The sequence below is a fragment of the Lichenostomus cassidix genome, chromosome 6 (assembly GCF_008360975.1).
Source record: "Lichenostomus cassidix isolate B80296 chromosome 6, HeHo_3.0, whole genome shotgun sequence".
Lineage (NCBI taxonomy): Eukaryota > Metazoa > Chordata > Aves > Passeriformes > Meliphagidae > Lichenostomus > Lichenostomus cassidix.
Window position 1 is genome coordinate 11,617,240 of NC_139487.1, and position 27,235 is coordinate 11,644,474.

Below are 27,235 nucleotides of genomic sequence, written 5' to 3' on the forward strand. Positions count from 1 at the left end.
GGAGCAGGGGTCTGGAAAGCTGTGTTGGAAGCTTGAAATGAGCACCCTACTCAGTGTCATCTGCAGAAGAAGGGAAGCCACATCCCTGAAGTGCAAGACCACTCTGCCCAGCAAGAGGAACTGAATAGCTGGCATTAGCTGAAGCAGAGCTTGGTGTTTGGGTGGAGGAAAAACCAAAAAAACACAACAATTTCTGTGGGAGATGTAGTGGCAAGGGTGAACCCTGATAGCCTGGGTTATAAAGCAGCTTTGGTGTGGGGGAAAGAAAAAACAGAGCCTTCTTCCAAGGCTCAGCAAATATATGCTTAGCTCTGTCCTAGAAACATCCCTGGAAGTGTCTGAAACAATGTGTATCTGGACAGAGCAGCTCTGAACTTTCCCTTGGCCCTTTCAAGGGTGAGATCTAGCTGCCCCGGGGTCTTGTGCAGTTCAGTTTAGTGCTTTGAATGCAGTGGAAACCAGACATGTAGCTCCTTCTGCAGCAGTGACTTGAAAATAGAGGAAAAATTATTCCAGTTCTACCACACAGAGTGGAAACCTAGCTAGGAAACTTGTCTTGTCCTATGACTTGGAAGCTGGGGTTTCATTTGCCACGTTTCATTTGTCATCTTGTAATGGAGCATTTCTGTGGGGAAAATGTCATATTCTGATGGTGCTAATTAAAACTAGCTGGAATTTCTTACCAGTGATAAGCCAGTTAAGCAGTCCTCCTAGGGGACAGCAGCACAGAGTATGTTCCTCTTGGAAACAAAGGTTTTGACAGAAGTAGACAGAAGTTTTGCCCCATCAGAAGTAGAAGTAGAAATGTGACCACTCAATGGACTTGACTTCAGAGATGTAGCTTTGCTGAATTCTCTGCCATCAGATGCTCTGTCAACATTATTTTCCCCTTTCTGAGGTATTATTTCTTACTTTATCTCAGTAAGGACTTGTTTGGTCTATTTTTCATTAGAGTTTCCATGCTTCACCCAGCAACAAAATGCAGTTGAGCCACAAAACCAAACAGCTGCTTGGATCTGTTTTACTCTCTTCAGGAGTGTTTGCTTCAAACTGCTGCAGCCTTTTCATAGCTCCTTTGTTCTGCAGTGATCAGGAGCTCTGGATTCACTTAATTTCCTGCCCATTTCTGTGCACTGACAGCCCTCTACTTGTTCTTTCCCTGCCTTGTTGTGACTGCTGGTAGAAAGTTCTAGGAAGGCTTGCTGGGGTGCACTTAATTGCTTGCCTTTGCTGTCTTTAATCTAGCTACAGAAACTCATGCTGTCACATGCACTGTAGTTTGGGCTAAGGAGAGGGGTTTGGTGACACTTTCTATGTCTGCTGCTGCTGAGGAGGGATGGTAGTTTGAGTTTTCAGTGCCAGGTGTAATTTTTTGAGCTCCAGGGGGAAAGGTTGACCTTGAGTGTAATGGAAATGCTGCAGTGAATGACTCCTGGTAGGTGGAAGATGATGTTGACAAGTGTCTGTTCTGCTCTGCTCATTGGCTTGCTCTCAGCAAGTCTGCTTAAAACCTCTGCCCAGCTGGGAAGGGGAGAGATGCTGGAAATGAATAGGGATGCTAAGTTTTGGGCTCAAACAGCATACTTGAATTTCAGTCTGTGCTTTTGAAGTGTGTGTCTTAGTTCTGGCCCTCCTTCACCAGTGTCAGACGTGCATTTCTCTGGAGTGAGGTTTAGCAAAAGTATGTTTGTAAAACACTTCACAACCCATGAATGCAGATGCTGCATTGTCTTCTGTTATACGCAAACCTCTTTTGTTCCTGTGTTGGTTTTGGGGTTTTTTTAAAATGTTTCAAGCTCGTTGCTGTAGACCTGTGCTGCTTGGGAGGTGCAAGGAGAGCAGTGTGCTGGGCCAGCCTCTCTGGGCTGGGGAGATGTGTCCCTCTGGGGATGCAGTGCTCGGGTTTCAGTAACACAATGCTTAGTGCAGCCATGTGTGTGTGCAAGGAGCCAACTGGCTGCAGCTCCCGCGGTGACGCTCGGCTGATTTGGCAGCCGCGTTCATTCTGTCAAGTTACAGTATGGGAGTTAAGTCCAGCTTCAAATCCTCTCCCTTACCCGCTCGAGGAACTTGGAGGGGGGGAGGGAGGTGGGAAGAAGCAGGGGGAGCTCTCTGGGGAATTTGTGTCATTATTGGCATGGAAACGTTTTGTGATTATCAGCAGCAGGGTAGTGGCGAGGGGCTGATTATCTGTCATGTCGTCAGCATAAATAACCAGCGGGCCCCTGAGCAGGGCTCCGCCTTTTGTAATGGCTTCACGTAATCGCTGCATAACAGTTTAAAAGCAAGCAGTGCAGAAAAACAGCTGGGCTGATCCTGACCCTAACTGATGTTGCCTTTTCTCCCCTCACCAGAAGAGAAATATGTCACCATCCAGCCATATGCCAGCCAGGGGAAGGATGAGATTGGGTTCGAAAAAGGAGTCACCGTGGAGGTAATCCAAAAGAACCTGGAAGGATGGTGGTACATCAGGTAAAGAAGCTGTGCAACCCACAGAAACTGTGACAATGAGCTTTTCTGATCAGTCACTGAGTGTTAGCATTTAACTCATTCTGTAGCTGGAGGAAGCCCAAATTGTTCATAATGCCTGTTGAAGAAATGTAAAGAGAAGTCTGAGGCGATACAGTGGTGACTAAAATAACACAGAAGTGTCTGCAAAGGCTGGACCATTCCAGTGAGGAAATGCCTTAACTTGCAGTTTTAGAGGGTTTTTTCTTGCTTCAAGTTAAAAGCCCATATCTGAGTTAAGATCTGTGAGACCTAACAAGGCTTTCTGTTGTATATCATTTTAATGTGCTTCCAGTATAAGCGTTATTCTGCAACCTATTTAAATCTATTTATAGCAATGCTGAAAGGCTGATTGTGATCTCTTGAGCTGTTTGGGGCAGGTAGTGCTACTTTCAGGGATATGAGATCAGTTTGCTGGCTACAGCCCTTTTGCAGGCTTACCAGTGGTTTCAGCTAATTTGCTTTGAGTTCTGGCTGTCCACATTAGATATTCCTAAAGTGAAGGGACTGGTTTCCAAGGGCAGGTGAGGTTGTTATTTCGTATCAAACTTTGTAGCAGAGAGTTTTGATGTAAGAATCTACTTTGTAAATGCATCTGTAGGTTAGATGCTGTTTCAGTGATGTCAGGTGTCAGGATGAGCGCTTGATGAGAGCTTTCTTCCTGTAGGCTCACACAGCATTTAGGTTTTAGTGCTCTTTGGTGATTCTGCCCCTTTTCTTGTATCTATGTATGAATCTGGCAGTGCTGTGACATCTCATTTCTCGTTAAACAAGATGTGATACAACAGGTAGCTTAAAAATGGAGGTTTATCTCTCAGCAGTGCAAAATATCTTGTACAGTAATCTTTTTCCATTCAACTTGTAATTATAGTGATTAGTTTTTCCTCTTTTCCCACCTAAGTCATAACTTGCTTTTGTTTGAATTCTGCTTGATTTATCGGCTGTGAATAAGGACTGTGAAAATGCTGACTGAAGCAATGTTGGTTTTTTTTATTTCCCTTACTTAGGAGAAAAAAAAAAATCAGTTTTCTATCTGATGATTCCAATAAAGATAGCAGTGGAGCCAGGAAGGCACTCTAGATAGGAGGAACTCAAAAATGCCTGGGTTTGGTCAGGTCACATTTTTTCTCCCTTAATCATCTACAGAAGTGTAATCCGAAGTTTCAGATAGGGGAATTGAGCACATAGGCTTTCTGAGGGGAGAACCATTGCAAGACATGTCTAGTTTATTTTTGTATTCTCTTCCTGCAGTTATAGTAGCCTGGTTACTACTAGAGGTTTTCCTTTGCCATATTAACACTCCTCCAATAAGTAGAAAATTTTTTTCCCTTTTTCCTCACACGCTCCTTTTAGTCAACCTAAAAGACACATCTTTCTACACAGCAGAAGTGTCTTCTGGAGCATGGTGACACTTGCTGCAGTGGTTTGCATGGCACCTTCATTCATGGCAATCTGCTGAAAGGACAGATGATGCCCCAGCCACCCCATGATAGTTGGGGATTGCAGCATGTACTTGGCTTTTTTGCAGGAGGCATTTTTATTTCAGAAACCCCTCTTCTTTTTGGAAGATGAGTTATGTGCTCCCCCTATGTGTGACAAGTATATGGAGTGCCAACTCTGCTCCCCTCTGCTGCTTTGGGGCACTGTGGTACTTTCTTGCTGGAGGATTGACCTCTTAGAAACAGGGCTTTTTTCCATGGACAACACTTTGGAAATATTGATGGTGTGATCCATCCCTGCAAGCTGGTCCTTTGCAGCCTGGGTAGCTGATCTCTGCCTTCTTGTCCTGTTTGTTACATGTAAACTGCCTGGAATACTGTTAGATGCCCTTCAGATTCCCTTCGTGCAGAAATTTGCTTCTCTGAGTATTGAGTGCCTTAGGAGGAGAAACTCCTCCTGTTGTGAGTGTGAGGGGAGAGGGAGAGAATGCAGTTGAATCCTGGGCTGGATAACAGACTGAACACACTTCAATATGTAGAGATAAAACCAAATCCAGTGGTTTGCAAATGAAATCCACCTTAAAGACATTAGCTTGTTCCACCTTAAATACGTAATTTCTCCAAATTCTTGGCCATGTGCTGATCCTCATTTCCTGTCCTTTTTCTTTTTTTTTTCTTTTCTTTTTTTTATTTCCCTAGTTTGCTTCCCTCTGGAATAATTCCAGTGCTCTGGAGCTGGAAAGCAGATGTGACTCTCAGACTTACAGAGGCACTTCTGACTTTTTTTAACATTCCTATGGTTTTAATCCATTTTTTCCTTCATATACTATAAACAGGGAGGGTTTTGGAAGCATGAAGGAACCAAATCACTGCACCTAATTCTGAGACCCTCCCAACTTAATGCTTTACAAGCTAGAGTCAATATTGGTGTCTGTCTTTGTTTTGCCCCACATGCATTATGACTTTTTTTAAAAAAGCAGAACATCAGGACTCTGGAGAAATGAAAGAAAGGCTCTGTCCTGGGATCCTGCTTACTTTCCATTGAGTTTAGTAGATCTGTGCCTCCCAGTGTGCCTGTAGCTGGCATTAGCATCTGTCATTTAGGTTTTACTTTGCCTCCAGGTGACAGTAATAGATACAATCTTGTGGTGCCCAAGTGGACTGACTGCAGGACAAGTAAGTACCAATGTGCTAAATAAAGCTTTTGTTATTTACCTTCATCTTCTTCGTTTTGAGGTTGCTGTGAGCCTCAGCCCATGTGAATGAAGCACAGCTGGGAGGTTCTGGCAGGAGTCTAGGATGGGGTTTGAAATATCTCCAGTAGGTTGTGAATATAAATGAAGAAAGGATACTTGTGATTCAACTCTTGAGCTGTGAAATGAAGATTATTGCTAGCTCAGGACTTCTCTGAAATTGATTAGCAGCTGTTTTAGTTCTTTCAGCTGTAAAATGGGGAAGATCAAGGAATCTTCTAAGGTTAAATTTTCAAACATCTTGAAGATTGCCAAATTCAAGGACTAAGAAAAAATATGAGCCTGTTTGACTTACATAAGTAGCTTTTGTTTGTGACATTGCAAAAATAAACTGGTAGTTTCTGGTAACTGCTGCTCAGCATTAACTTCAGGTTAAATGGGCTAACACAGGAAGAAATAGCCTGCAACAGCCTCCCTTCTGAGGGTATGTTGCCCAGAGTTACTCACTGTCCATCTATTGCTGTGCTTATTCTTTGGGAGAAGCTACGTGAGATCAGAGGTGTTGGTAGCAGTGGGGTTACACAGGCTGATCCAGATACAAACAGTTGGCAGGAGAACTAACAAGCCAGTACAGAACCTGCCTGTGGCTGCCTTTCTGATCTTAAACATGTTAAGTCTCCCAAAAACTAAGATGGATGTAAACTGTTTTTTCTTGCTGATTTTGCACAATCAAGCTCTGTTGAAAGTAACCTTTGGAACTGAAGTGCTCAGTGCATTGGCCACTGTGGCTTTCTGACAGATGAGGACCTTTTTACCTCCACATCATATAAACTCACAAATATCCTTTAAAAAACCTTACTTGATGCAAAGGTAGCAGAGAGCATTGGTCAGTAGCTCTGCAAAAGGGCTGTCAACTGTAAAAGGGAACGAAGCCAAAAGTCTCCAGGGCTGGAAAATGGCACAGGGTGATGCCTTGACACAACAGGAATTGTGGCATGTATTGAGGTCTTTTTTTCCTTTTCCTTTTTTGGCTTGGTTTGAGGCTAGCAGAAAAGCCTCAAAACAGACAGGATTCAATAGATCCAAGTTGTTTCTTGACACAGTGAATACATACAGTGGATGCTGTGCATCTTTTGGAAGTCAGATCAAGTTATTGCCAGATTGCTACTTCTTGTTGGTCTGCATGCATTAAACAAAGCTCAGAGCTGTTGAGATTTTTTCCTTTGATATCAGAATAGTTGGAAAAACTTGTCACCAAGCTCCATGAGCAGGGGAGATCCTACATCTTTACCTTCATGTGTGACAGAAGGCAGGTATGTAGGGAGAAGCAGAATCTCTAGTATCCTGTCTGGTCTAGGTGGGTGGGGAGAACAAGGCAGGATTTTGGACAGAAAGATCTTTGTAGTCATTGCTGGAAGTATGACAATTGTATTTGCTTTTATGCAGGAAGAGTAATAAAGAAGTCTAGAGAATCAAATCTACACTGCATTTTCCTGTTCTCCCTGTAAAGACACAGAGCCATTCTCAAGTGTGTGGATGTGGTGAGGGAGCCAAGGATGAGACTTAATGCAGAAATCTGACTGGAAACCTCAGAATCCAAGTGTTGTCATGACAAAGATGCTCACCTGCCAGGGAATGATTTGCTCATATCCCACATGCCCCGGGTCCTTCCTCTGCTGCCTAATGAGGCTTCCTTTTCAATAAAGAACCTTAGAGTCTTACTGTTTTAACCTTTGTATTTCCTGTAGATTTCCTGAGCACCAGGATTTTAATGGTGCCTGTTTTCCCACTTACAGTTCAAGTGCCTGCTTTGGGTATCTTGAGAGATTAAAGAGAGATGGTTTTCAGTGACTCACACTCTAGCAAGTTAGGGTTTCATTAAGGAAAGCAGAGTTCATCCATGTGATCCTCCCAGGAGTCTGATTGTAATCTGAAATCCCTGCTGAGGTGTTAGGAATGGCAGGAGTTAGAAAAAGCATTTTCCCTAAAACCCAGTTGTAGAAGAATTACTTCAGTTTGATGTGTAGCGTGATCAGCTCGGGCTGGTGTTTTGGGAACACATACTGGATTCAGGTGTCTGTTCACATTTCCCAGTTTATTTCTTCGAATAACCTCTAGCTTGTTCAGGAAAATGAGTCTCCATCAAAGCCATTTTTCCTTAGTCAAATTGTTTCTTGTTCTTGCCGTTCTAGAAGAAGCTGCAGTAGTTTAAGGGTCCCATATGCTCCATGAGAGAAGGCTGCTCATTCAGAGCTGGAAATTATGGAAGGAGGGCCAGTGGCCTTTAAAATTTCAGGGAGGGAGGCTTGCACAAGTTACACACAAAGTAGCTTAACAGCAGACATGGGTTCTCTGTACTGGCTGCTGTACACCCTGGCTTCAGCCCATTTCCAATCTGAGTTGCCACCAGGAAGTATAAAAACTATTAAAATATTTTACTCACTAGTTTGCATTTTTGCTGAGTGGGAAAACACTGAGTTTGCCTAGTACTGTGTAAGGGAGGCATAAAACTGGTGAAGCTCTTTATCTTGTGTGTAACTATTTCTTGTCCAGAGAGACTCCTTCCTTAGGTTGATTAGTGACTTTCAACTACACAGTTTACTGCTGGCTCAGCTGACTTTGATATGTCTAATCAATAGGTACTAAATGAATACAAGCCATGAAATTTTATTTGAGAACTGCAGACTTTGTTTGACGTTGCCATCCATGACTTTTGCTTTAGCTGTTCTACCTGAAATGCATGAGAATGCTGTGTTTGATGTGATGGTGTTTCCTTTTGCATTTGCAGGTATCTGGGCAAAGAAGGCTGGGCCCCAGCTTCGTATCTGAAGAAGGCTAAAGACGATCTTCCATCTAGGAAAAAGAACTTGACTGGGCCAGTGGAAATCATAGGAAACATCATGGAGATCAGTAACCTGCTGAACAAGAAATCATCTACTGACAAAGAAGCTCAAGTAGAAAATGAGTCTGCAGAAACTCATATCACCAAGAAGGAAATCAGTTTGCCCATCCTGTGCAATGACTCTAATGGCAATGCCATGATGACTCCAGACAAGCAGGCTTCCAAACTGGCCCAGGGATCCCCAGCCATAGCAAGGATAGCACCACAAAGAGCTCAAATAAGTAAGGCAGAAAAGTAGTCTGGGTAGTCACAGGCTTGCAATGAATTCTTGTTCTCTACCTTTCAGGGCTGGCATTGCCTGTCAGCTGAGGTCCCACATGTCCTGGCCTTACAGCCAAGTCCACACAAACAGACCTTTACATAGTGTATAGATGTATCTACAGGGACTCCAGAATGTGGTCCTTCATTAGTAGTGATAAAATTTAAGTTCACTTTATGCACAGGCTGGCTGGTGGTTCTTTATCTTAGCCTGCATGTGTTTATTCTTCTCTGGAAAGATTAACAGAGTACTTTTTTCCTTTTGAACACTCTAAAATGTGCTCTTCTATCCCAGAAATGCACATAATGTGATGGCATGCTCAAGTTGAGGAGACCACCTGTGTCTTCTCTTGCATTTGTTCTGCTGCTTTCCTGGGGGCAAGTTGCTATAATGTCTTTACTACTTCATCTGCAGAATGTAGATGCTGATGCTATTCTGTGCAAGGAATGGCAAAATACTGTGAGAGAGGACAGTGTGAGTGTTATTTATTTAGTGAATTCTTTTTACTGCTGGGGGGAAAATAGGTATTAGGCCAGTTCTTTGCTGGTCAGTCTCCAATAGAGCTGGTCAGTTCCAGCAGAAAATACAATCCACTAATTTCTGGCAGTGATTTCCTCTTAAATTTGCTGGCTTAGCAGAGATGAATAGCTAAGCTACCTTGGTATTTCTAATATACCCTCATAGTTTCCTATCTTGTTTCACAGAGATGCCTTAAATATTGCAAATACTGACTTCTATTCTCAAACTGTGTAACAGCAGAGAGCTGCTGAAAAATGTGTTTAGCATTACTTGCAAAGTTAAATAAACTCTCTTTTCCCTTTCCTGCTCAGGTTCTCCAAATCTAAGAACAAGGCCACCCCCACGAAGAGAGTCCAGTCTGGTGTGTATTGGTTTATGGTTTATCTTAGCAGTGGGTAGGTGTCTGGGTGCTTTGTGAGACTTTGTGCAGCTGTACAAGGTGGGAGGGGTAGCTGAGAGATCCTTTATTTGCATGCCTGTTCATTTCATTGTGTAAGTGTTGAGCAGATCTCAGCGCATCCTAATGATAAATCAGGTTTTCTGCTATTCTGTTGCCCCAGCTAATCTGGTCTGAAGGGAGAATATCATAAAGCTGCTATGTTCTGTGCATGAGCATTAAAATTTGTTTGGTTGACTCAGAAGGTTTGAAGCTCCTCTGGGTGTCCTTAGCCCAGACTGAAACTTTTGACCTTCTCTTGTCTTGAGCAACTGGCAATGTGTCCCCTCCTTCCATTGCTACCACCTTTGAGGTGGGTAAGCTTCACTCTTGTGTAAGTTTAAAGTGGCTTGGAATGCTACACAAATGAGACCCTATGATTGCTTATCCTCAAAGCTAAAATTCTGGGAATTTGTACCAATTTGAGATTAGAACTGTCATCTTCAATAGGAATCAGTCACTAGTGTATTTACATAAAAGTCATGCTAATAGCTTGTTTATCTAGGCAATACATAGTGTTTAATCTTTGCTGTACCCTTTATGAGCAGTATGTGACTTGTAATTTTTCTGTCATCTGAGATTCTTCTTAAACTACATGAATAGCATATTAGCATTTTATTCCTATTTGTCTTTGCATTATTTTCAATTAGACTTTGCTTTGGCAAGACTGTGACACTTAGTCCCATGCTAAAAATAACAGTGATATTATATGTGAAACTCTTAGCATATCTGCTGTTTCTAATTATCTTCATTTAATCCAAACCATCCTATTATCTGAAGGCATTTTATTATGCTGTGCTTCTGCTGTATTTCAGAATTTATAGTGTAGAAACATCCAATTATAACATTGTTAGACACGGTTCCTAAGGTGCAGAGATGCATTCTCTGTGAAATGCCACATGCTGTGTGTGATGAAACATCAACTGTTAGTTACAGCAAGGATATCTTAGAAATGGAGGAGCGGGAGAATAAAGCACAGTATGTGATTTGCCCTTCTCCCATTGATGGCTCAGGATTGTTTTGTGTCTTTGTCTGTCCTGTGTGTGTCTGTGGATGCTCTGACCTGTGGTCAAGAGATCCTGACAGAACTGCAGTTCTTCCACAGAATCCTAAGTAGTGAAGTGTAAAGCTGTGCAGCTTCACCATCATCTAGTTGCCCTGTAGATGAGCACTGTGCTAATCTGAAAAGCTTTCAATATTGAAATTCCTGGAAGGACCCTTATCCCATTTATTACCTTAAAAGATAATTGTGGCTAACTCTAAAATGTGCTTAATGTAAAGGCATTTATCTTTTAGAGGAGTCTGGTATGCTGCCAGAATGGCTGTAAATAGCAGCGTCCCACTTCTCATAGAGCCTTTATGAAAGTTGTGCTGGGATTGGGTAGAGGGTCTGGGTGTCTTATGGGGAGGAACTGGAATTGTTTTGATCCAGTAGCAAAGTCTTTCCAGCACTTTAGCTGGGCAAAGCTCTTCATAGGGGTCTATGATACTATCCTCTTTTCTTGCTACAAGAGATGCCCATTAGCTCATACCAGATTGTTTAAGAAGTCCAGCAGCAGATTAAGAGCAAAAATTCATTTGGATTACATTTTAAACTAGTATACTTACTGGCAGGCAGAATTTGTTAGGGGCCTGTTGCAATGCAGTTTTCTGCAGTTGTGACAAGTCATCCAGATCTGGGTCTTTTGGACAAAATCTCAGTGTAAATGTGCTGCTCTTAGTGTGACTGGAATGGCAGCTCACACTTTATCACCCACGAGTAAAGCATTTTATTATTCAGGTAAAGATTACCAGTTTTAATAGCTGGTGAAGGTGGCATGAACAGTGCATGTGTTGAAAGGCTTTTCTCTTTTAGCCCATATCAATACATCAGCTCCTGCTCTGGAGAACTGGGCATTTATCATTAGGAAATAGCACAGGAAGAAGGAAGAGTCTTAGTGAATAAAAGCAATTTTTTTTTTTCATACTGCTGTTTAGCTGACTTTTTCTCTAGTTTAAATGAACAAAGAATCCTATTTGCCGTAGGGTTTTCAGTTACCCAAGCCACCAGAGCCACCCTCTGTGGAAGTGGAATATTACACCATTGCTGAGTTCCAGTCATGCATCTCTGATGGCATAAGCTTCCGTGGAGGACAAAAAGCAGAGGTGAGCCTTAACAGTGTATCTGGAAAAATTGTAGTATTTATCTGTTGCATGGGAATGGATTAAAGGGGAGGAGTGGAAAGCAGTGGGTTGAAATTTTTGACCAAGTAACATGTTCCTTGTTATCTCTTAGGTTATAGAAAAGAATTCTGGTGGCTGGTGGTATGTGCAGATTGGAGAGAAGGAAGGATGGGCTCCAGCATCTTACATTGACAAAAGAAAGAAACCAAATTTGAACAGAAGAACCAGTACCTTAACACGCCCAAAGGTTCCTCCCCCAGCACCTCCCAGTAAGCCAAAAGACTCTGAGGAAGGAACAACTCCTGGAGCAGTTTCTTCAGGAGATACCCAAGATTCTCCCCACAGGCTGAAATATGAAGAACCTGAGTATGATGTGCCTGCCTTTGGCTTTGACTCAGAGTGTGAAGTGAGTGAAAGTCATCACGAAGAGGGCACTCCCGAAAAACGGCTGTTTCAGCCCCTCAAGCCCTCACCTGTGTCATCACTTCAGAAAGCCAAGTTCAAAGTTGGAGAGTCTTCAGAAGAAGTTGCTCATGAAGAAGAGACCATCTATGAGAACGAGGGGTTCAGACGTTACGTGGAAGATGCTTTGTCCAATAAGGAATCTAGTGGGGATTCTGATTCTCAGAAAAGCTCCTCTCTGTCCCTGATCCGAAGGAATTCTCCATGTTCCAGTTCTCCTGTATCATCACTTGTGAAGCTCAAGACAGACAAAAACACCCAGCCCGATCTTGGAAAATGTCACTATTCCAGGAGCGAGGAGACAAAACCAAGATCAGCTTCAGATGTCGGCTTACGCAGCGTGCCAAGAACGGGTGTGAAGAAAGATCCTGGGCAGAGTCCTTCCATCAGAGCAAAGCCAATCGTAAGGCCCAAACCCTTCCTGAACAAGGCAGATTCTCAGAGCCAAGAAAAGATGGATATTAGCACTTTAAGGCGCCAGCTGAGGCCAACTGGGCAGCTCAGAGGTGGACTCAAAGGTTCGAGAAGTGAAGAGTCTGCAAGCCCCCCTCGCTTGGCTTCTGAGAGCCAGGAGGACCCTGTGCGGAGAAGCTCAGCTGATCTTATCACAGCTCCTTCCCGTGGCATGTTCTGCTCCAGCCATACTGCCAAAACTGAGCAAGAAAATGACTCCAGATGTTTCTATGTGACCACTGACTCATACCAAAAGGTACAAGATTCTGAAATTTGCTTCCCAGCAGGAGTAGAAGTGGAAGTGCTGGAAAAGCAAGCCAGTGGATGGTGGTACCTGAAGTACGGAGACATGGAAGGCTGGGCTCCTTCCCATTATTTGGCTCTCCCTGATAACCAGCAAGAAACTACATCAGCAGAGACTGATTCCTCACTTGCCAGGAACAGGAAAAACGAAAACAAGTCAAACAGTTTAGAGAAGATAGAGAAGAGGGTTCAGGCTTTGAACACCATCAACCAGAGCAAACGTGCGACACCACCCATCCCAAGCAAACCTCCTGGTGGTTTTTCAAAAACATCAGGGCCAGTTAAAATGAGGAACGGTGTGAGGCAGCTTGCTGTCCGTCCGCAGTCAGTGTTTGTGTCTCCACCACCAAAGGAAAACAACCTGTCGTGCTCCTTGCGCAGAAATGAGTCTTTAACAACTACAGACCAACTTAGGACCGTCCGTCGGAATTCCTCCTTCAGCAACGCGTGGGCACAGCCCGGTGACACAAAGGGAAAGCAGCCGGAGCGGCTGGGCACAGAGAGCTCTGACACCACCTCCAACCTTGCCACGCAGAGGAATGGGATCCCTGTGTCCACAGTCAGGCCAAAGCCCATTGAGAAATCCCAGTTCATCCACAACAATCTCAAGGACATCTATGTTTCCATTGCAGACTATGAAGGGGATGAGGAGACTGCAGGGTTTCAGGAAGGTGTCTGCATGGAGGTCCTCGAAAGGAACCCAAATGGCTGGTGGTACTGCCAGATCATGAATGGTGTGAAGCCATTCAAAGGCTGGGTGCCCTCAAATTATTTGGAGAAAAAGAACTAATATTGCAATATCTTTAACCTCCCTAATTTATACTGTTCCTGCTGTGTACATGTGGAAAAAACAATTGCTACACAAAAAGACGTTTCCCTGTGCTCCAGTTTGTACAAAGGAGTCTGTACTGAGGACAAATCTGCCATGTTCTGGAGAGGTTTGCGGGGTTTACATGTTGTAAGCAACTACGAGGAAGATGCAGCATAGTCAAATGCCTTTTTGTGAAGTTGTTAATAATCTTGTATGTGTAACAGGGTATGACATCCCATCCTTCCCATTATTGATAGGAAACCAAATGTGTGCCTTTTGTGAGAGAAATACACATGCATCTACTTGGGGAGTTCTGTGCCAAACTGTTTTACAATCTTGGCTCCCTTTCTTCTCATTCTTGTCCATACATGGAATACCCAAGAATTTTGAATGCTTTTCCACAACTTACAGTGAGAAGCAGATGGAAGTTTCTGAAACCCAGAGGGACTCTAATCCTTTGGAGATGTTCACTTTTTTTTTTTTTTTTTTGAATACTATACTCAACAGTTGGTAGGTCCAGAGTTTGGAGCCTTTTTATCGTGGAGAGTTTTGGTCTCTGACTTCAGTGTTGTTATGGCTAACTCACCAGAAAAGGCCATCAGGTGGTGTATGTTGGGGGCTTTTTGTTTTCTTTCATTCTATCTTGTTCTTTGAGTTGGGATTTCAGGTGTTCTAGGGCAGTGATGCCTACTGGTGCTTGTGAAAACAAACCTACAAACCCCTTGCTTAAGCACGTCAATTACAGTGTAGGCTTCGTGTTTGGTTCTGTGCCTGACTCCTGCCAGGTGATACTGGTTGATTCTCTTCCCAGAGCTGGGTTTCTCAAAACTTATCAAAGTCCCTTAAAACACTAAAGACAAAGCTGTCAAATGTGTTAATTCTTGTTTTGCCCTCTAGTCCAAATCCAAGGGTGCTGACTGCTGGCAGGGCCCACCGAGATATTAGTGAGAAACATTTGTAACCTTTCTACAACATCAGTGTTTACAATGAGTGGAAAAAAAAAAAAAAAGCCATCAAACTCAGTCTGCACATAATTTGTATATTTTTGGGGAATTGCTTTTGTGTTTTGTTTTTGTCTTTTCTGTGCATTCTGGGTTTACTGTATTTTATTTGTGTGTGTCTGGTTTTACCAGAAAAGACTTAAAACTGAAGTACGAGCCAAATATGTGTTTCTGTTCCCACTTGAATCCAAAAAGTACATTTGTACTGGAAAGTGGGCCTGTGCTTCTCAGGCTCAGAGATTTAATATCAAAGCAATTTGGTCTACAATGCATCTAACCAGGAAGCTGCCTCTTCTAGTTCCAGTTCTATTTGCCTTTCTTAACTCATGGTTTGAAACGTGGCACATGGTGTGGGTAGTGTGGGAAATGGAAGAGGTATCCGTTGGAAAAGGATGGGAATATGGAGTTATTTGTGAGGTAGCCTTGTACTGTAAACATAATTTACTAAATCCCTACTGTACTTAAGGAAGTCATGCTTGGGTTTTTTGTTTTTTTAATGGCCTTGTTAATCACTCAAGATCAATATCCAATTTCTTTAAATAATAGGCATCATTGTAAATCTGTTTTAAGGGGGAGGGACACACCATTTCACTACTGGTTTACACAAAGTGTTGCATGCCCTTTTTTCCGCCAGAGTTTCGTACTGATTTGGCTTGGAAGTTAAAGGTTGTAAAGACTTCAAAGTAGCTGGGATCAAGGGGCTGAGTAAAATAGCACAACAATACCATTTGTTACTGGGGATGTTTCACTGCCAAAAAAAAAAACAAATTAGGCAATTTATGTGTTGTTCTTGTCCTCTTCTTTTTTTTTTCTATTTTTTTCGTTCCATTTTTTTCTTTATTTCTTTTTTATTTTTCTTTTTTTTTTGTGTGTGTGTGTGGTTTGGGAGTTTTGTTAATTTCCATGATAACACTGAGAGAGTTGCCTACAGCTAATGTGACTGATGTCCTTTTCCATAGCTGAAACAACATCCAGGTGCCACAACTACAGGCGACAAACAGTGCTGTGGTTTGAGCAGCTCTCTGCATGCAGGTGGGGAGGGGAGGCTGTTTGTTTGGGATCCCTTCAAATTGTGGTGGCAGGAGAAGGATGTGTAACTGCACAACAGCTCATATCACAGTGTGCAGGGTCCTCTTTGTACCTTAATGTCTTACCATATGATTTAATAGTGTGTGTCCAGTTAATTACATCTTACTGGATGTGTATCTGAGACATTGTGGCCCTGTCTCTCATACTTCTCCCCATTTTTAGTTGTACTAATATGGTAGCAGCCATAAAAGACTGCTGGAGCTGTTGTGAGATTATAATAGAAGTATTATATTCTTCTGCTGGACAGTATTAAATAGAGCAATACATAGAATTATCTGCTAGATTGCAGTACTAATAGTAGTGACTTAGTGATTCGTATTAATGTTATGATTTATTTTAACAATAATGATGAGGAAGTGGTTCATTATTTTGAGTTAATGCACTTTAACAATAAAAGAAACCAAAATGGAAGCCAATGCAGAGAACTAAGTGCATTATTTAAAGGTGCAGTATATAATTATCATTTTCTTGAAGCACGTATTTATTAAGAATTAACTTATTATTTAAAATATTCTAAAGTTTTGTTTAAAGACATTCCCACTAGGTCATCTCTTTGGGGGGATGTAAAGCACAGCTCCCAGATCTTCTGCATTGAGCCACTGAATCCTCTGAGTATGTATGGCCTGACACAAGCACTGTCCAAGGAGGGAAGAAGAGCCCAGACTATTGGAAATACTCACATTTGCATCCAGCAGAGGTGCCCAGGGCACCTCTGAACTGCAGGAGTCCTTGCAGGGTCTGGGGTGGCAGAGGTGGTTTTGGCAGACAGTTCCAGTGCCTGGCTGCCATGTGCCTTGCACAAGGCTGGCCCCACTGGATGCAAATTCTCCTTGAGGCTCAGGTTAGGAGGCTTCGAAGTCTGCCTGAGACAGCTCTGTCTGAGACATCTGTCTGCCCCACAGCTCCTGTTCCATCCTGCTGGCTCACTTCTCCAGCCCTGGCTTTTGCAGGGAGGTGGTTTGCAGTGCCCCAGGCAGTGCAGGGTGACACAGGGGGAGAGTGCCTGCAGCAGCTCCATGGCTCAGGTGCTCCTTTATCCCATCCCAAAGACTTCATGCCCTCCTGAGGAGTGGCCAGACCCTGTAGATGGGCTGCAGAGCCACACTTGTGGCCTCCCTCTGCCCTCACCTGTACCAGCAAAAAGGATGGGGAGCAGATTGCCAGAAATTGTTGTGGGCCGACACTTGGCACGCTGGCTTCCACCCTGGTGGAAAAGCTTCCATTTGGGCTTCCCTTCACTTGGTGGTTGTTTTGGCTGCTTGTGTTTAAAAGGGCACTTTTAAAACAAATATCCCCAGTGCAACTTTCCCCACTCCTGTCTTACCATTGTCATGGCATCTCTCAGTCAGATGCTCTCTCTTGTTTTTTTTATTCTTTCAACTGAGAGATATCAGGAAAATAATTATTTTTTCCATCAGCAAGCAGCTAGTTTTGGTCAGTTTACTTATACCCAAAATAACAAGCCCTTTGCACTTAGCTGTGAAACAGAGAGAAAGGCCTTTAAGCTACATCAGAAAAGCTGACTGCAGGGCAGGAAAACCTGTCAGGGTGCTCAGAGGACAGTGTAGTGCTAGAAGTGTTTTAGCTCTTTTCTAAAAATGTTAATGTCGCCTTTTATTTACTAAATTTGTCAGAACTGACACTGGATCAAGAGCAATATTTAAATGTCATGTACACCTCAGTGAACACTCAATGCAGAAATCAATAGTACTGTTTAAATTTCTCTTTCTGGTCTATTCCTGAACCAGATTGTTGAGGAAGAGTCTGCAGGGCTTGAGCAAAGCCATTTGCAGCTGAAGGGGGCCCTCCTCTGGGGGGAGAGGCGGCTGCTCTTGCTGTCTTGCTCTCACCCACTCAATCTCTGTGTTTTCCAAAAAGTCTTGAATTTGGACCAGCATAAATTCCAAACTGCAATGCCAGAGAACAAAATTAAAGAATGTGAAAATTGTGTCTTGCTGTATACTGCAACTTTAATAATAATGAGCACTTCTGAGTTCGTTATTGAGGTTTATATAATGCCTGAAAAGTTTATTTGCTGGTTTCCCTTGTCTCCCCTTTCAAAACACTTTCTCTTAACAGCAAGTCATGCATTTTGTTTGGAGTCCTTCCCCATGGGAGGCAATTCCTGTTCATTGTTTTAGCTGTCACCCCATGCAATGGGTGAGTGTAGTCATATATACCAGTCCTCTGCAAGCCAGACTTTTCAAGATCAACAAGATAATGGGCACATGTTGGGATAATTAACTGATGTGTTGACAGGAAGTTTTGAAATTGATTATTCAATACTAGCAAATACACAATAATGAAAGATTGAAATTGTCTTGCAGCTAGACTCTTCAAAATGGAATTTCACATCTGGATGGGTATAGCTAAAAATGCATTTGTCCCTTGTGGATGTGCACCCCAAAGACTCCTTCCGTTATGATGCTATAAAGTTTGACGAAGGCATTATATAATTGTTTTCATCACTTTCAGATCTTAATGAATCATATTTTATTGTAATATATATTCATTGCTTTCCTCAGTTAAAAAGAAAGTTACTGCTTTTATCTTATATGAAAACCAAGGGAATTTGATAAAGCATTCATTATTTTCATATTACTAGTATTAACAGAATAGAACTAGTACTATTTAATTTTAGATCTTCATAGCTAGCTTGTTACTCATATTTTCCTGTGTTGTATCCTACTATTTTTTCTATTGTTTCCCAAATACTCTGCATTCTTGAGAAAAAGCAAATCCAATGAGTGGATAAGTGCAATATTCATAGAATAAACAGGCCCCTCATCCAGGACTTGGAGTGGAACGTGCAGTGTGAAATGTTTGCAATTCTCTATTAATGCACTCTTAGGGCAAGGAGAAATGCAGTGGAGGGGGCAACTGGATGAAAACAGGACCCTTGGGTAGGTAGAGACTGACAGCTGGGATGGTTTGGTTTGGGAGTGGCTGCTTTCCATAAAAAAGTATCACCTGTATAAGGGTTATGCAGCATGTTGCCAGGATTATGTATAGAATGTTCATTAACATCCTTATCAATACAGGACTTCTGAGCTGTGCTTGAAACACTCTGTATGTCATCCATGCATGATTCTGTCTTCTGGTTTGTCTCTGCTGGTTACGTCCTTTGTTGCGCTTCAGAATTGATGGTAACTTCAAAAGGGAAAATAATTCTGCTGGTGCAGTCCCAAGTTTTGATACTGTGTTGTTACCTGTATTTATTGCAAGAGCTATGGGAATATGGTTTACAGATCTTTTCTTTTCTGTCCTTACTGTTAACCTAAGAAGAAAAATTCTCCATTTTATCTAAGTTAATTCTCACCTGCAGAATTTCACAAATATTTTGGATATTGATTTCATATTTCTTGGCTTGCAAAAGTGGATCTCTCAGGTCCTAAACAAAGTTGGGCAGAAACTTTGCTCTTCAAAAGAGGTATTGTCTTAAATTCTATTAGAATGGAAGGAGAACTTCTGTCTGTCAAAAATAATGTGACTTTACAGGTAGCAGCAAAATCTACTACCTTTGGAAAAACTGGACTATTTTTGTAAGGTGCAAGAGAAATGTGAAAGCCAGAGCACTTGGTTCTCTGTGCACTGGGAAGTACATCTCCTGTCCTGTGGCTATAGTTCATGACTCTGGAGAGGAAATGTACCTCAGTTTTCTGCTTAATTTTTGTCCTGCTGTTCTTAAATTTGTCAAAAAGCCTTAATATTACCAGAGACCTTTGCATTCAAACAGAAAAACTAAATTCTGCGGCTGTACTGAAATAGTATCAAACACTTGATTTTGGAAAACCTCTAAATACTTTACCATTTACCTGGTTTTGAGGAGCCAGCTTAATTCTTTCACATGCTCTTGTCTAAACTGGCAAGAAGCCCACAAGCATCAGTAGAGTTACACTGACAGAAGACCCTTGTGGGTGCTCAGCATGGACTGTTCTCAGCAAAAGCAAGCTCCGTGCACTCTTCCTACACCTCCAGAGGGTGCACTGGACTGCTGAGCCTTGGTGCTGCCCTGCTATGATCCACTGTGCTGCAGATCTTGCAGCTCTTTAAAACCAGCTGGAGCTTTGCTGCTATTTGCTGGTGGTTTTCCATCACCAGCAGCTCCTTCTCTGTCAGCTTCAGATGCCGTTTAGCCACGTAGTGAAGTGCTGTGTGTCAGTGCAGTGTTTGATAGCTGCCAACAGTACCAGTAGGATGGTCTGAGAGCATATGTTTGTCTAAGTTATTTTGTTTTCATTTGCTTTTCGTTGCTTGCTAAAAGCAGGGACCACCACTGCGGTGATGCATGGGGAATGTGTCCACACACTTGAACTGTTTGATGGCCTCTGCTAACGCTGCCCAGTGCTTGTGTTGCTCTTCTCTCCCCCTGTGCTGCTCAGTAGTCATGTCTGTTGTGTGTCTGTAATGTTCAAATAAAGTACTGTATGTAAGGCCGGATCCAGAAGCCCCCAGTCAGCTGACTTTGGGTTGGGATGTAGGTTGCTGTTGCTGCTTCTCCTCCTCCGTCTTAGACCCAACTTGGAGCAAAGCACAGGTGTCTGTAAGAAGTCACCCATAACTCTCCTTTGGGGTGTCAGTTTTGTGGGGTGGGCATGCGTTGCCAAGGGTGGAATGAGGAGATCTTTTCTCTCGGGTGCCCTTGCCTCAGGGCTGGGACTCTGCAGCAATTCCTGGAGCAGAAGCTGCGCCGCACTGCGTGCGGACATGGCTGGCATAGGCAGAACAAATCAGTTTCCCCCATTTTATATTGTCAGGGCTGGGCTGGTCCCATCAACTATGTTCCTCATTTGTTCTTGCATCAAGGTAGTGTTGATTTTTAGTTGGAGAGTGCAATTTTTTTTTGTTTTGTGTTTGGTTTTTTTTTTTAATAAATAAATTTGGTTTAAAGCTTCACACTGGCGTTTTACAGACCTGTTCTTGTCAGCATAAGCCACTACTGTCCTGAGTTGAGACTCCTGTTTGTTACTGAATTAAAATTATGGGAATTGTGTTGATAATTTGGAAAGAAATTGGAAAATAAATTAGAAGTAACTATATTGGCAGAGGAGAGATAGATAAAATATGAGGAAAAGTATGTTTCTAATAAGGCCCTAAATTATTTGGCCTGACACTGCAGGTGCTTTCTCTGTATAGATGGTTTAAATACATCACTGCTCTGTGATAGGATTTTTTGTTATTGAAAAAAGCTGATTTTTTTCACTCCCTAATATACTATGACAATCTGTATCCTGAAGCCACCAATCCACCAAAAGAATACAAACATAGGTTATATGCTTGTTGTAGTTGAGGCAGTTTGTGTATCTGGGAGCTTGCATACACCGAGGTGGAGTGGGCAAGCATGGCTGTTCTAGACCTGTCCATGTTGGCAGGAACAACCCTGTGCTAGCAGTGCTTCTGGAAGAATGTTGGCTTTAATGACCTCTCCCTGATGCTCAGGGTTATTTGGTTACAATGGTACCTGTCTTTCTTGGTCCCTGTTTGATGGAGGAAAAAAACAGGCAGAAGGGAGAATCACTTGGCATTGTAAGAGAATTTTTAAAATATAACATTTAATATGTCGGTAAATATTTCAGGCTTCTCCAGATATTCCCCATCAAAGTTGTTACTGAGTCTATTTGATGACCAAAAGGTGAGCAACATGGCAGCTTTCTCTGTGCAAACAGTTCTTTCGTGGTTTGAGAGCTTGCTTATTCTTGAACTGCTTCTGGGTCACCAGGAAAGTAATAATAAATAAACAAAATCTCATCATCATCCTTGGGGTTTAGACTGGAGTGGCATCAAATTCTGTTCTGACTCTGGGGCCCCCAAAACAGATTAATTTGGTTTGTTTCTGTCCCTTGAAGCAGGACAGAAGAGAATAGTGCAGTCACTGGAACTTAGCCTGTAGAAATCAGTAATAAAGAAAATAAAAACAAACCTTTTAGAAAGTGAAGTATTTCAGTGAATAGCTGACTTAACTACTTCCTACCTTGGATTTTCAGGGAGGGAGGAAGTTATAATTGTTTCCAGTTGCTAGGAGGAATTTTTCTACATCATTCTGAAAAGGCTTGCTGAAAACTCTTGCTCATTACTCGTGATGAGTTCAAACCTGGAATATTGCAAAAGCAAAGAGTTTGTAGTGTTACAATGACTTTTTTGTACTGAGGGTCCAAAGTGAGTGTTGTGGGGCCAATAGTGTACAGAGTAAGTGTATTTCTGCTGTCTGGCTGACTTGCATGTGACATCAGTGCAGTTCCTTTATTGCAGATTTAATTGCAGACAGCAGTGCTCATTACTCTGCTAGCAGTGTTTAGCAATCATGCAGATGAGCCTCCTCAGTTAAGACTCAATATCAAATGTCATGTCAGGAGAAGTCCTGCCAGCAGCTTGATTGACTGCTGCTTAGGCTAAAGTTCAGATGCAGATAACTCAAGGTGGGTGTTGAAAGCAGCTCAGCTGGCTGTGTACATCTGTAGCTGTTCCAGAGCTGTTAATTAACCCAGATTATCTCTGGAAGCTGGGGGTAGTGGGAACCTAAACCTGTTGTTGAATGAAGGCTGAAATTTGTTTGGGCCATTGTGCTCCTCTGTATTAGCAGAGCAATGGCACATATCTGGACTGGAAGCTCTTAGAGGGCTTGCTGTCCCAAATTTGTAGTTGACCAAAAAGAAGGAAAAAAACCCTGGATCTAGGCCTGGTCCAAGTGAAGTTTTGCAGTGGGTTTCTTGGGTGGATCTTAATGTGACCTTGAAAACTAGATGCTGTTGTCACTTCTGTGTTGGTGTAGAGCTCCATTTTTAGTGGTTCGGTGGTGGGAATGTACCTGATGGGAGCTTGGAGTCTTGGGAGAGTATGTCGGTGACCAGAGATAGAGCAATGTGTGGCTGGTCTTGGTGTGTGTGTGGTCAAGCTGGTGACACTTTTTTGTCTTTTGTTTGTTTGTTTTGTTTTTAATATGGGAACCAATTTGTCTGTTCTGCTTGGGAAAAGGTCTAGAAGTTGGTGTGGTTTCTGTTGCATTAAATATGAGAAGGAATTAGCTGAGAGTTTTTTTTTTTTTTAAATGAGAGTTTATGGGCAGGAGACCATTTAGTTTGTTTTGGGTTGCAAGTTAAGCCAAGAAAGGAAGAAAACAAGTCTGGGGAAATCCTTTTTTGTGGTAACAGCTTTGGACCATATTATGTTGTGGCCTCTGATCCAGCTCCACTGAAGGTAGTGGAGTGAATATTGTTGATCATATACATGTTAGAGCTTTTGGTCATGAATTAATTCTTAGAGAGGTGATAGGTATTGACATTCACAGAATGTCATAGCAAATGTGAGCTAGAGCCAGAGATAATAACTGTAGCCTCAAGCATTGTTCAGTTTTTGTTTAATGAACTTGACATGGTGACCAGCTGGATAAAACTGTTTGTACAATGAACAGCTCCTGCAAGGGTCCAGATGTGCTTGGGTCCATGAGAGGTTTTCCTAGGAAAGGAAATAATGTGCATGATAGAAAAAACTTGGCCTTTCTCAGTCATCCCAGTAAAACTGAAATCCAGGAAAGTGACACTTCTTACACTTAATGGTATCTTTTGCCTTTGATGGCAAGAGTTATTGTTAATGGGGGATTAGATGCCCCAGTCTGTCTGAACTGGCACAAAACAGATCTTTTTGTGACCAGTCCCTGAGTCTGTGTGTAAATATTTGTAAAGACTGGATGCGGATTAGAGTACTAGTTAGCAAAGATGAGCAACTTTTCTGTGAGCCAACACAAAAGATGTGGTGAGGAAAATACAGGTCTCCTTTTTGCCAAGTGACCCTGGAGAAATTTCCCTCAGGCTTCAGCTCAAATCAGCTGGGACCTGTGAGGATTTAGCTGATACATATGGTACCAGGGGCCTGGTTCTGTGACTGGGACAACAGAAGTGTGTCTTGGTCCGAGCAAGAATTAATGAAATCATCATAGCACAATGTTTTCATTTGCTCTGGATATGACAGTGGTGAGGGAATCAGTTGTGCAAAGCATTATCTCCCCCATAATCCAGATTTGCAGACTTTACTTGTCTGCAGTGTGCAGTCCAGAACTGTTTCCAGAGCATCATTTGTCTTGGGCAATTGTACATGTGAAGATGCAGAATGACTTCAGATTACTGTGCCTGAAAGTAGATATCAGAATTTCTCTTTAGGCATTTATTAGAGCTGGTGTTGTTTTGGAACTGAACAGCATTTAATAATGGTTAATTAAGACTGCTCAAAAATTCCTACAGGAAAGGAAAAGACAGTTTGAGTTCTGGACACTTACAGGAGAGGGGGAGCTGCAATAAATAAAACATACTGCCAGGTGCTTTAGGAACTTAATTTTTCTCCTAGGATTATCAGAGATCCTCGTGACTGTATAATAGCATATACCAGTGCTGTGACACAGCAACTGGTCAGTGACACCTCTTTGCAAAAATTCAGAACCATGCTTCTGTGATGGGCATATGTGTATTGGAAAAATGAGCCTTAAAAGGCCTTGGAATAAACTGCAATTGATAAAAGAACTCCTGATTTGCATGTTCCAGATACACTGAAATAATCCATTGTATTGAGGCAACTTCAGCTCCTTCCAGGCATCTGCCATCACCCACCCTGGCAGCTCACAGGTGCTTCAGGCTGCCAAGGGTGGAGAATGGCAAATGTTAGTGGAAAGGGAAATTCAGGATTCATGCTGTCACTGCCTTTCCTGGTCCTCAGCTGTGCCTGAAGTCAGAGCTCTGCTGGGCCAGAGCAGGAGCAGCCCCTTGGCACAGTGGTTGCCATGTCCCCCAGGGCTGCCAAGTGCTTGGAGTGATCTTTGGGTGCTGCTCGCCAGGACGCTTCCCCCTCCCTGTGTGCAGGACACTGGGAGGTTGTGAGGGACTGCCAGAGTTTGAGGACTGCTTTCTCAGAGTTATTACAAGTTCTTGCAATGTGAACCTCTAATGTTTTCAAAGACTCAGTCAGAAAGGGCTTGCTAAACAAACTGTACTTGTCATCTCCCAGTTCATTGATTGCTTGGACCAAAGGTGGTGCTAAATCTAATCTTTGTCTGTAATATTTATATTTTGTTGGACTTTTTTTTTTTAAGTGTTTGATAAAACAGATGCAGTGTCCTTCTTACATGAGAAATTTAGTCCCAGCTTGCAACATGGCAAAAATCCCTGGACCTTCAGGGCCCAAGATTGTTGCCTGTTACCATTTGAGCAGGCTTGCAGTGTTCGGGGGGAGGTGGGAAAAGGGTACTCTATCTTCAAATGCTTGCAGACTGTAAGAATTGACTTGTGATTTGTTTGTTTGTTTGTTGGTATTTTGTTTACAACACCTCTTATGCCCTAAGGAAAAATAAATTTTTGACCTTTTTAATTGTGATCCAGTTGGTTTGTTTTGTTGGGGTTTTTCTTAAGTACGGTTTTGATTCCACTTGAATTCCACTGAATTTATCTCTCCCAGAATAACTTGTAATTTGTGCATTCATGCAATCACAAACTTCATGTTAGGCTAAATGGGTGCAGGAGCTTATCTTGTTCTCTGGCCCAAGTTGTTATTATATGCTGTATTTTTTCTATTCCACAAAGTTTGTGGACTAGTCACTTCAGCCCTCAAACATAAAGAACTTTGGTCTGTGTTGAACAAGTTCTTAAGGTTTACAGTACTCCAGTCAGGATGTTTTTTGGAGAAGGACAGGTCCAAAATAAGAAGAAAAGAATACTTTTACAAAAGTGGTCCTTTGGTTCCGAGATAAGAGTTGCCCTGCAAGGTTGGATGAGCCCCTTTGTGCAGGCTGCAGAGCAGGTGGTGCTTGGACATGGGATACTGAGGTCTGATTGTGCAAGGCTGCTGGGCACTGCTGACTCCTCTTACCCAAGGAGAAGGCTGGAAGCCCAAATAGCTTAACAAGTAGAAGTTCTTTGCTGTGCGAAGCAGCAGACAGGTAAAACTAAAGTTTCTGGTAACAGATCCCCTCTCCTTATGCAGGGGAATGTCTTGGGGATGCCAAAGGCAGTAGATTACGGGATATATTGGGGAAGAGATTATAACGAGAGATGTAAAAATAGAGGGATAACAAGGTTGTTTTCTAGCACTTTAATTCCCAGCCTGACTGTAGGAGATGTTTCTCTCTGCTGGCATGTAGGTGGATGGTGCATGAGTCCTGTTTGGGCACCCCAGCTCTCTGAAGGATGCCAGGAGCTGGGTCTGATGCAGCGCACAGTCCTGGGCACTGTGGTGGTGTGATGGGAAACTGTGCCCCCTCTTCCCTTTGTGCTGAGTGAGCCAACCAACTTGAAAGGGTTTTTTTGGGCTGGTGCAATCACTATATCATAATGTATCCCCTTGTACACTGTAACTCACAGTCAATTGCTCCCCTCTTGCCCATTTTTCTATGCGAGTGCAGAATTGTGCTGCACTCGAGACTGAATTTTTCTGTTCCTATTTAAGTGTGTTTGCAGTGTTTGTTAGACTCTGTCTCGGGAGGAGCAGCGGGCTGAGTGCCGGGCCGGGCACTGAGCACCAGGTGGCGATGCCGGACCAGCGCTGCAGCTCCTGGACCACTGTCGGAGCATCCTCCCTCTCATCTCCCTCCGCCTCCTCCTGGCCCGCCGCGGGCTGTGCCGCAGCCGGGACACCCCAGGAGTAGTCCTGCACGAAGCAGTGGGATACCCACTGCATATACCACTGCTGCGGCGCTGGGATACCCTCGCTAGGGAAGGTCAGTTCGTCTTGGTGGGGAATAGTTTGGGAGCAACGGCGAAATTACAGCTCTGGTTTGGATGTGGTGAGGGGATGGTGATGGCCTGGGGAGGGAGGGCAGGGCAGGGTGGCTCCAGCGATGCTCAGCAGACGAGGATGCAGAGCTCACTGGGGCTGTTGCACATGGCAGCTGCAGGAGGGAATGCCCAGGCTGAGGCTGGTAGAGAAGAAACCTGGCAGATGTGATGTGCCATGGTCCCTCTTGCTGATGCCGAGGAAGGGGGAGATTTGAGTTTGGCCCAGAGCATTAGCACTTCACTTGTCCTAATCTGTGGCAGCACTTGGGCTCAGCAGGTCTGGCACATCTGTGCCACCAGTTTCTAGGGCATTCTGTGTTGTGCAACTCTGTCCCTTCTTCCTGAGGGAATGAGGAGGCTTTCCAGACCCACTAGAGGTCCTCCTATCCCGAGGAAAGCAGGAGCTGGGAGCAGCTCTTGGAGGGCGACACATGGTGTGCAGATTTGCCTTGTCCCAGCAGCTGGCATCTCCTCAGGCTGGTGTTAGAGAAAGCTGGGTTGGTGAAGTGGTTTCACTTTACTCAGCCTGGAATGTTTTAGGCTACTGGGGAGAGTGGAGTCTGGAGAGGCTGAGAACACCACTCCTGGAATGTCCCTGTCCCTTGGCAGATGGAGCACCCACACTGAGGGGGAACATGCCAGCTCAAATACATCCCGTGACAAGACGTTCTCATCTACTGAATAGTTAAAAAGATGAGGAGAAAATCTCGTATTTATTATATGGTACACTCCTGAGCAGATAGCTGCAGCAGAGGATTGAGTTTTAAGGGAACTGGCACCACCTCTGGAGAATTCAAATTCCCTTTGGGTCCTTGTGTCCCTTGCTACAGATGCAGGAAGCATCTCACCTGGCCAGACCTCAGATTGTCAGTGGGCCTACTCAGCATATTGCTCAGTTCAGGGCTGGAATGGTACTGCTCTTTCTCATCTTCAGCCACCCTTC

At 43.2% G+C, this 27,235-nt stretch overlaps 1 protein-coding gene across 3 annotated transcripts in view; it reads left to right on the forward strand.

Annotated features, from left to right (window-relative positions):
- The window catches only part of SH3PXD2A (SH3 and PX domains 2A), a 241,894-nt gene extending 226,721 nt beyond the window's left edge, over positions 1-15,173 (forward strand). For all 3 annotated transcript variants that reach the window (XM_085064899.1, XM_085064900.1, XM_085064901.1), the window contains 5 exons: positions 2,355-2,472; positions 7,929-8,263; positions 9,132-9,181; positions 11,282-11,401; positions 11,532-15,173. In XM_085064899.1, the coding sequence (XP_084921025.1) occupies positions 2,355-2,472; positions 7,929-8,263; positions 9,132-9,181; positions 11,282-11,401; positions 11,532-13,427 (2,519 nt within the window). In that variant the 3' untranslated portion in view covers positions 13,428-15,173. The remainder of the gene's footprint in view (positions 1-2,354; positions 2,473-7,928; positions 8,264-9,131; positions 9,182-11,281; positions 11,402-11,531) is intronic.
- Positions 15,174-27,235: the final 12,062 nt, after the last annotated feature.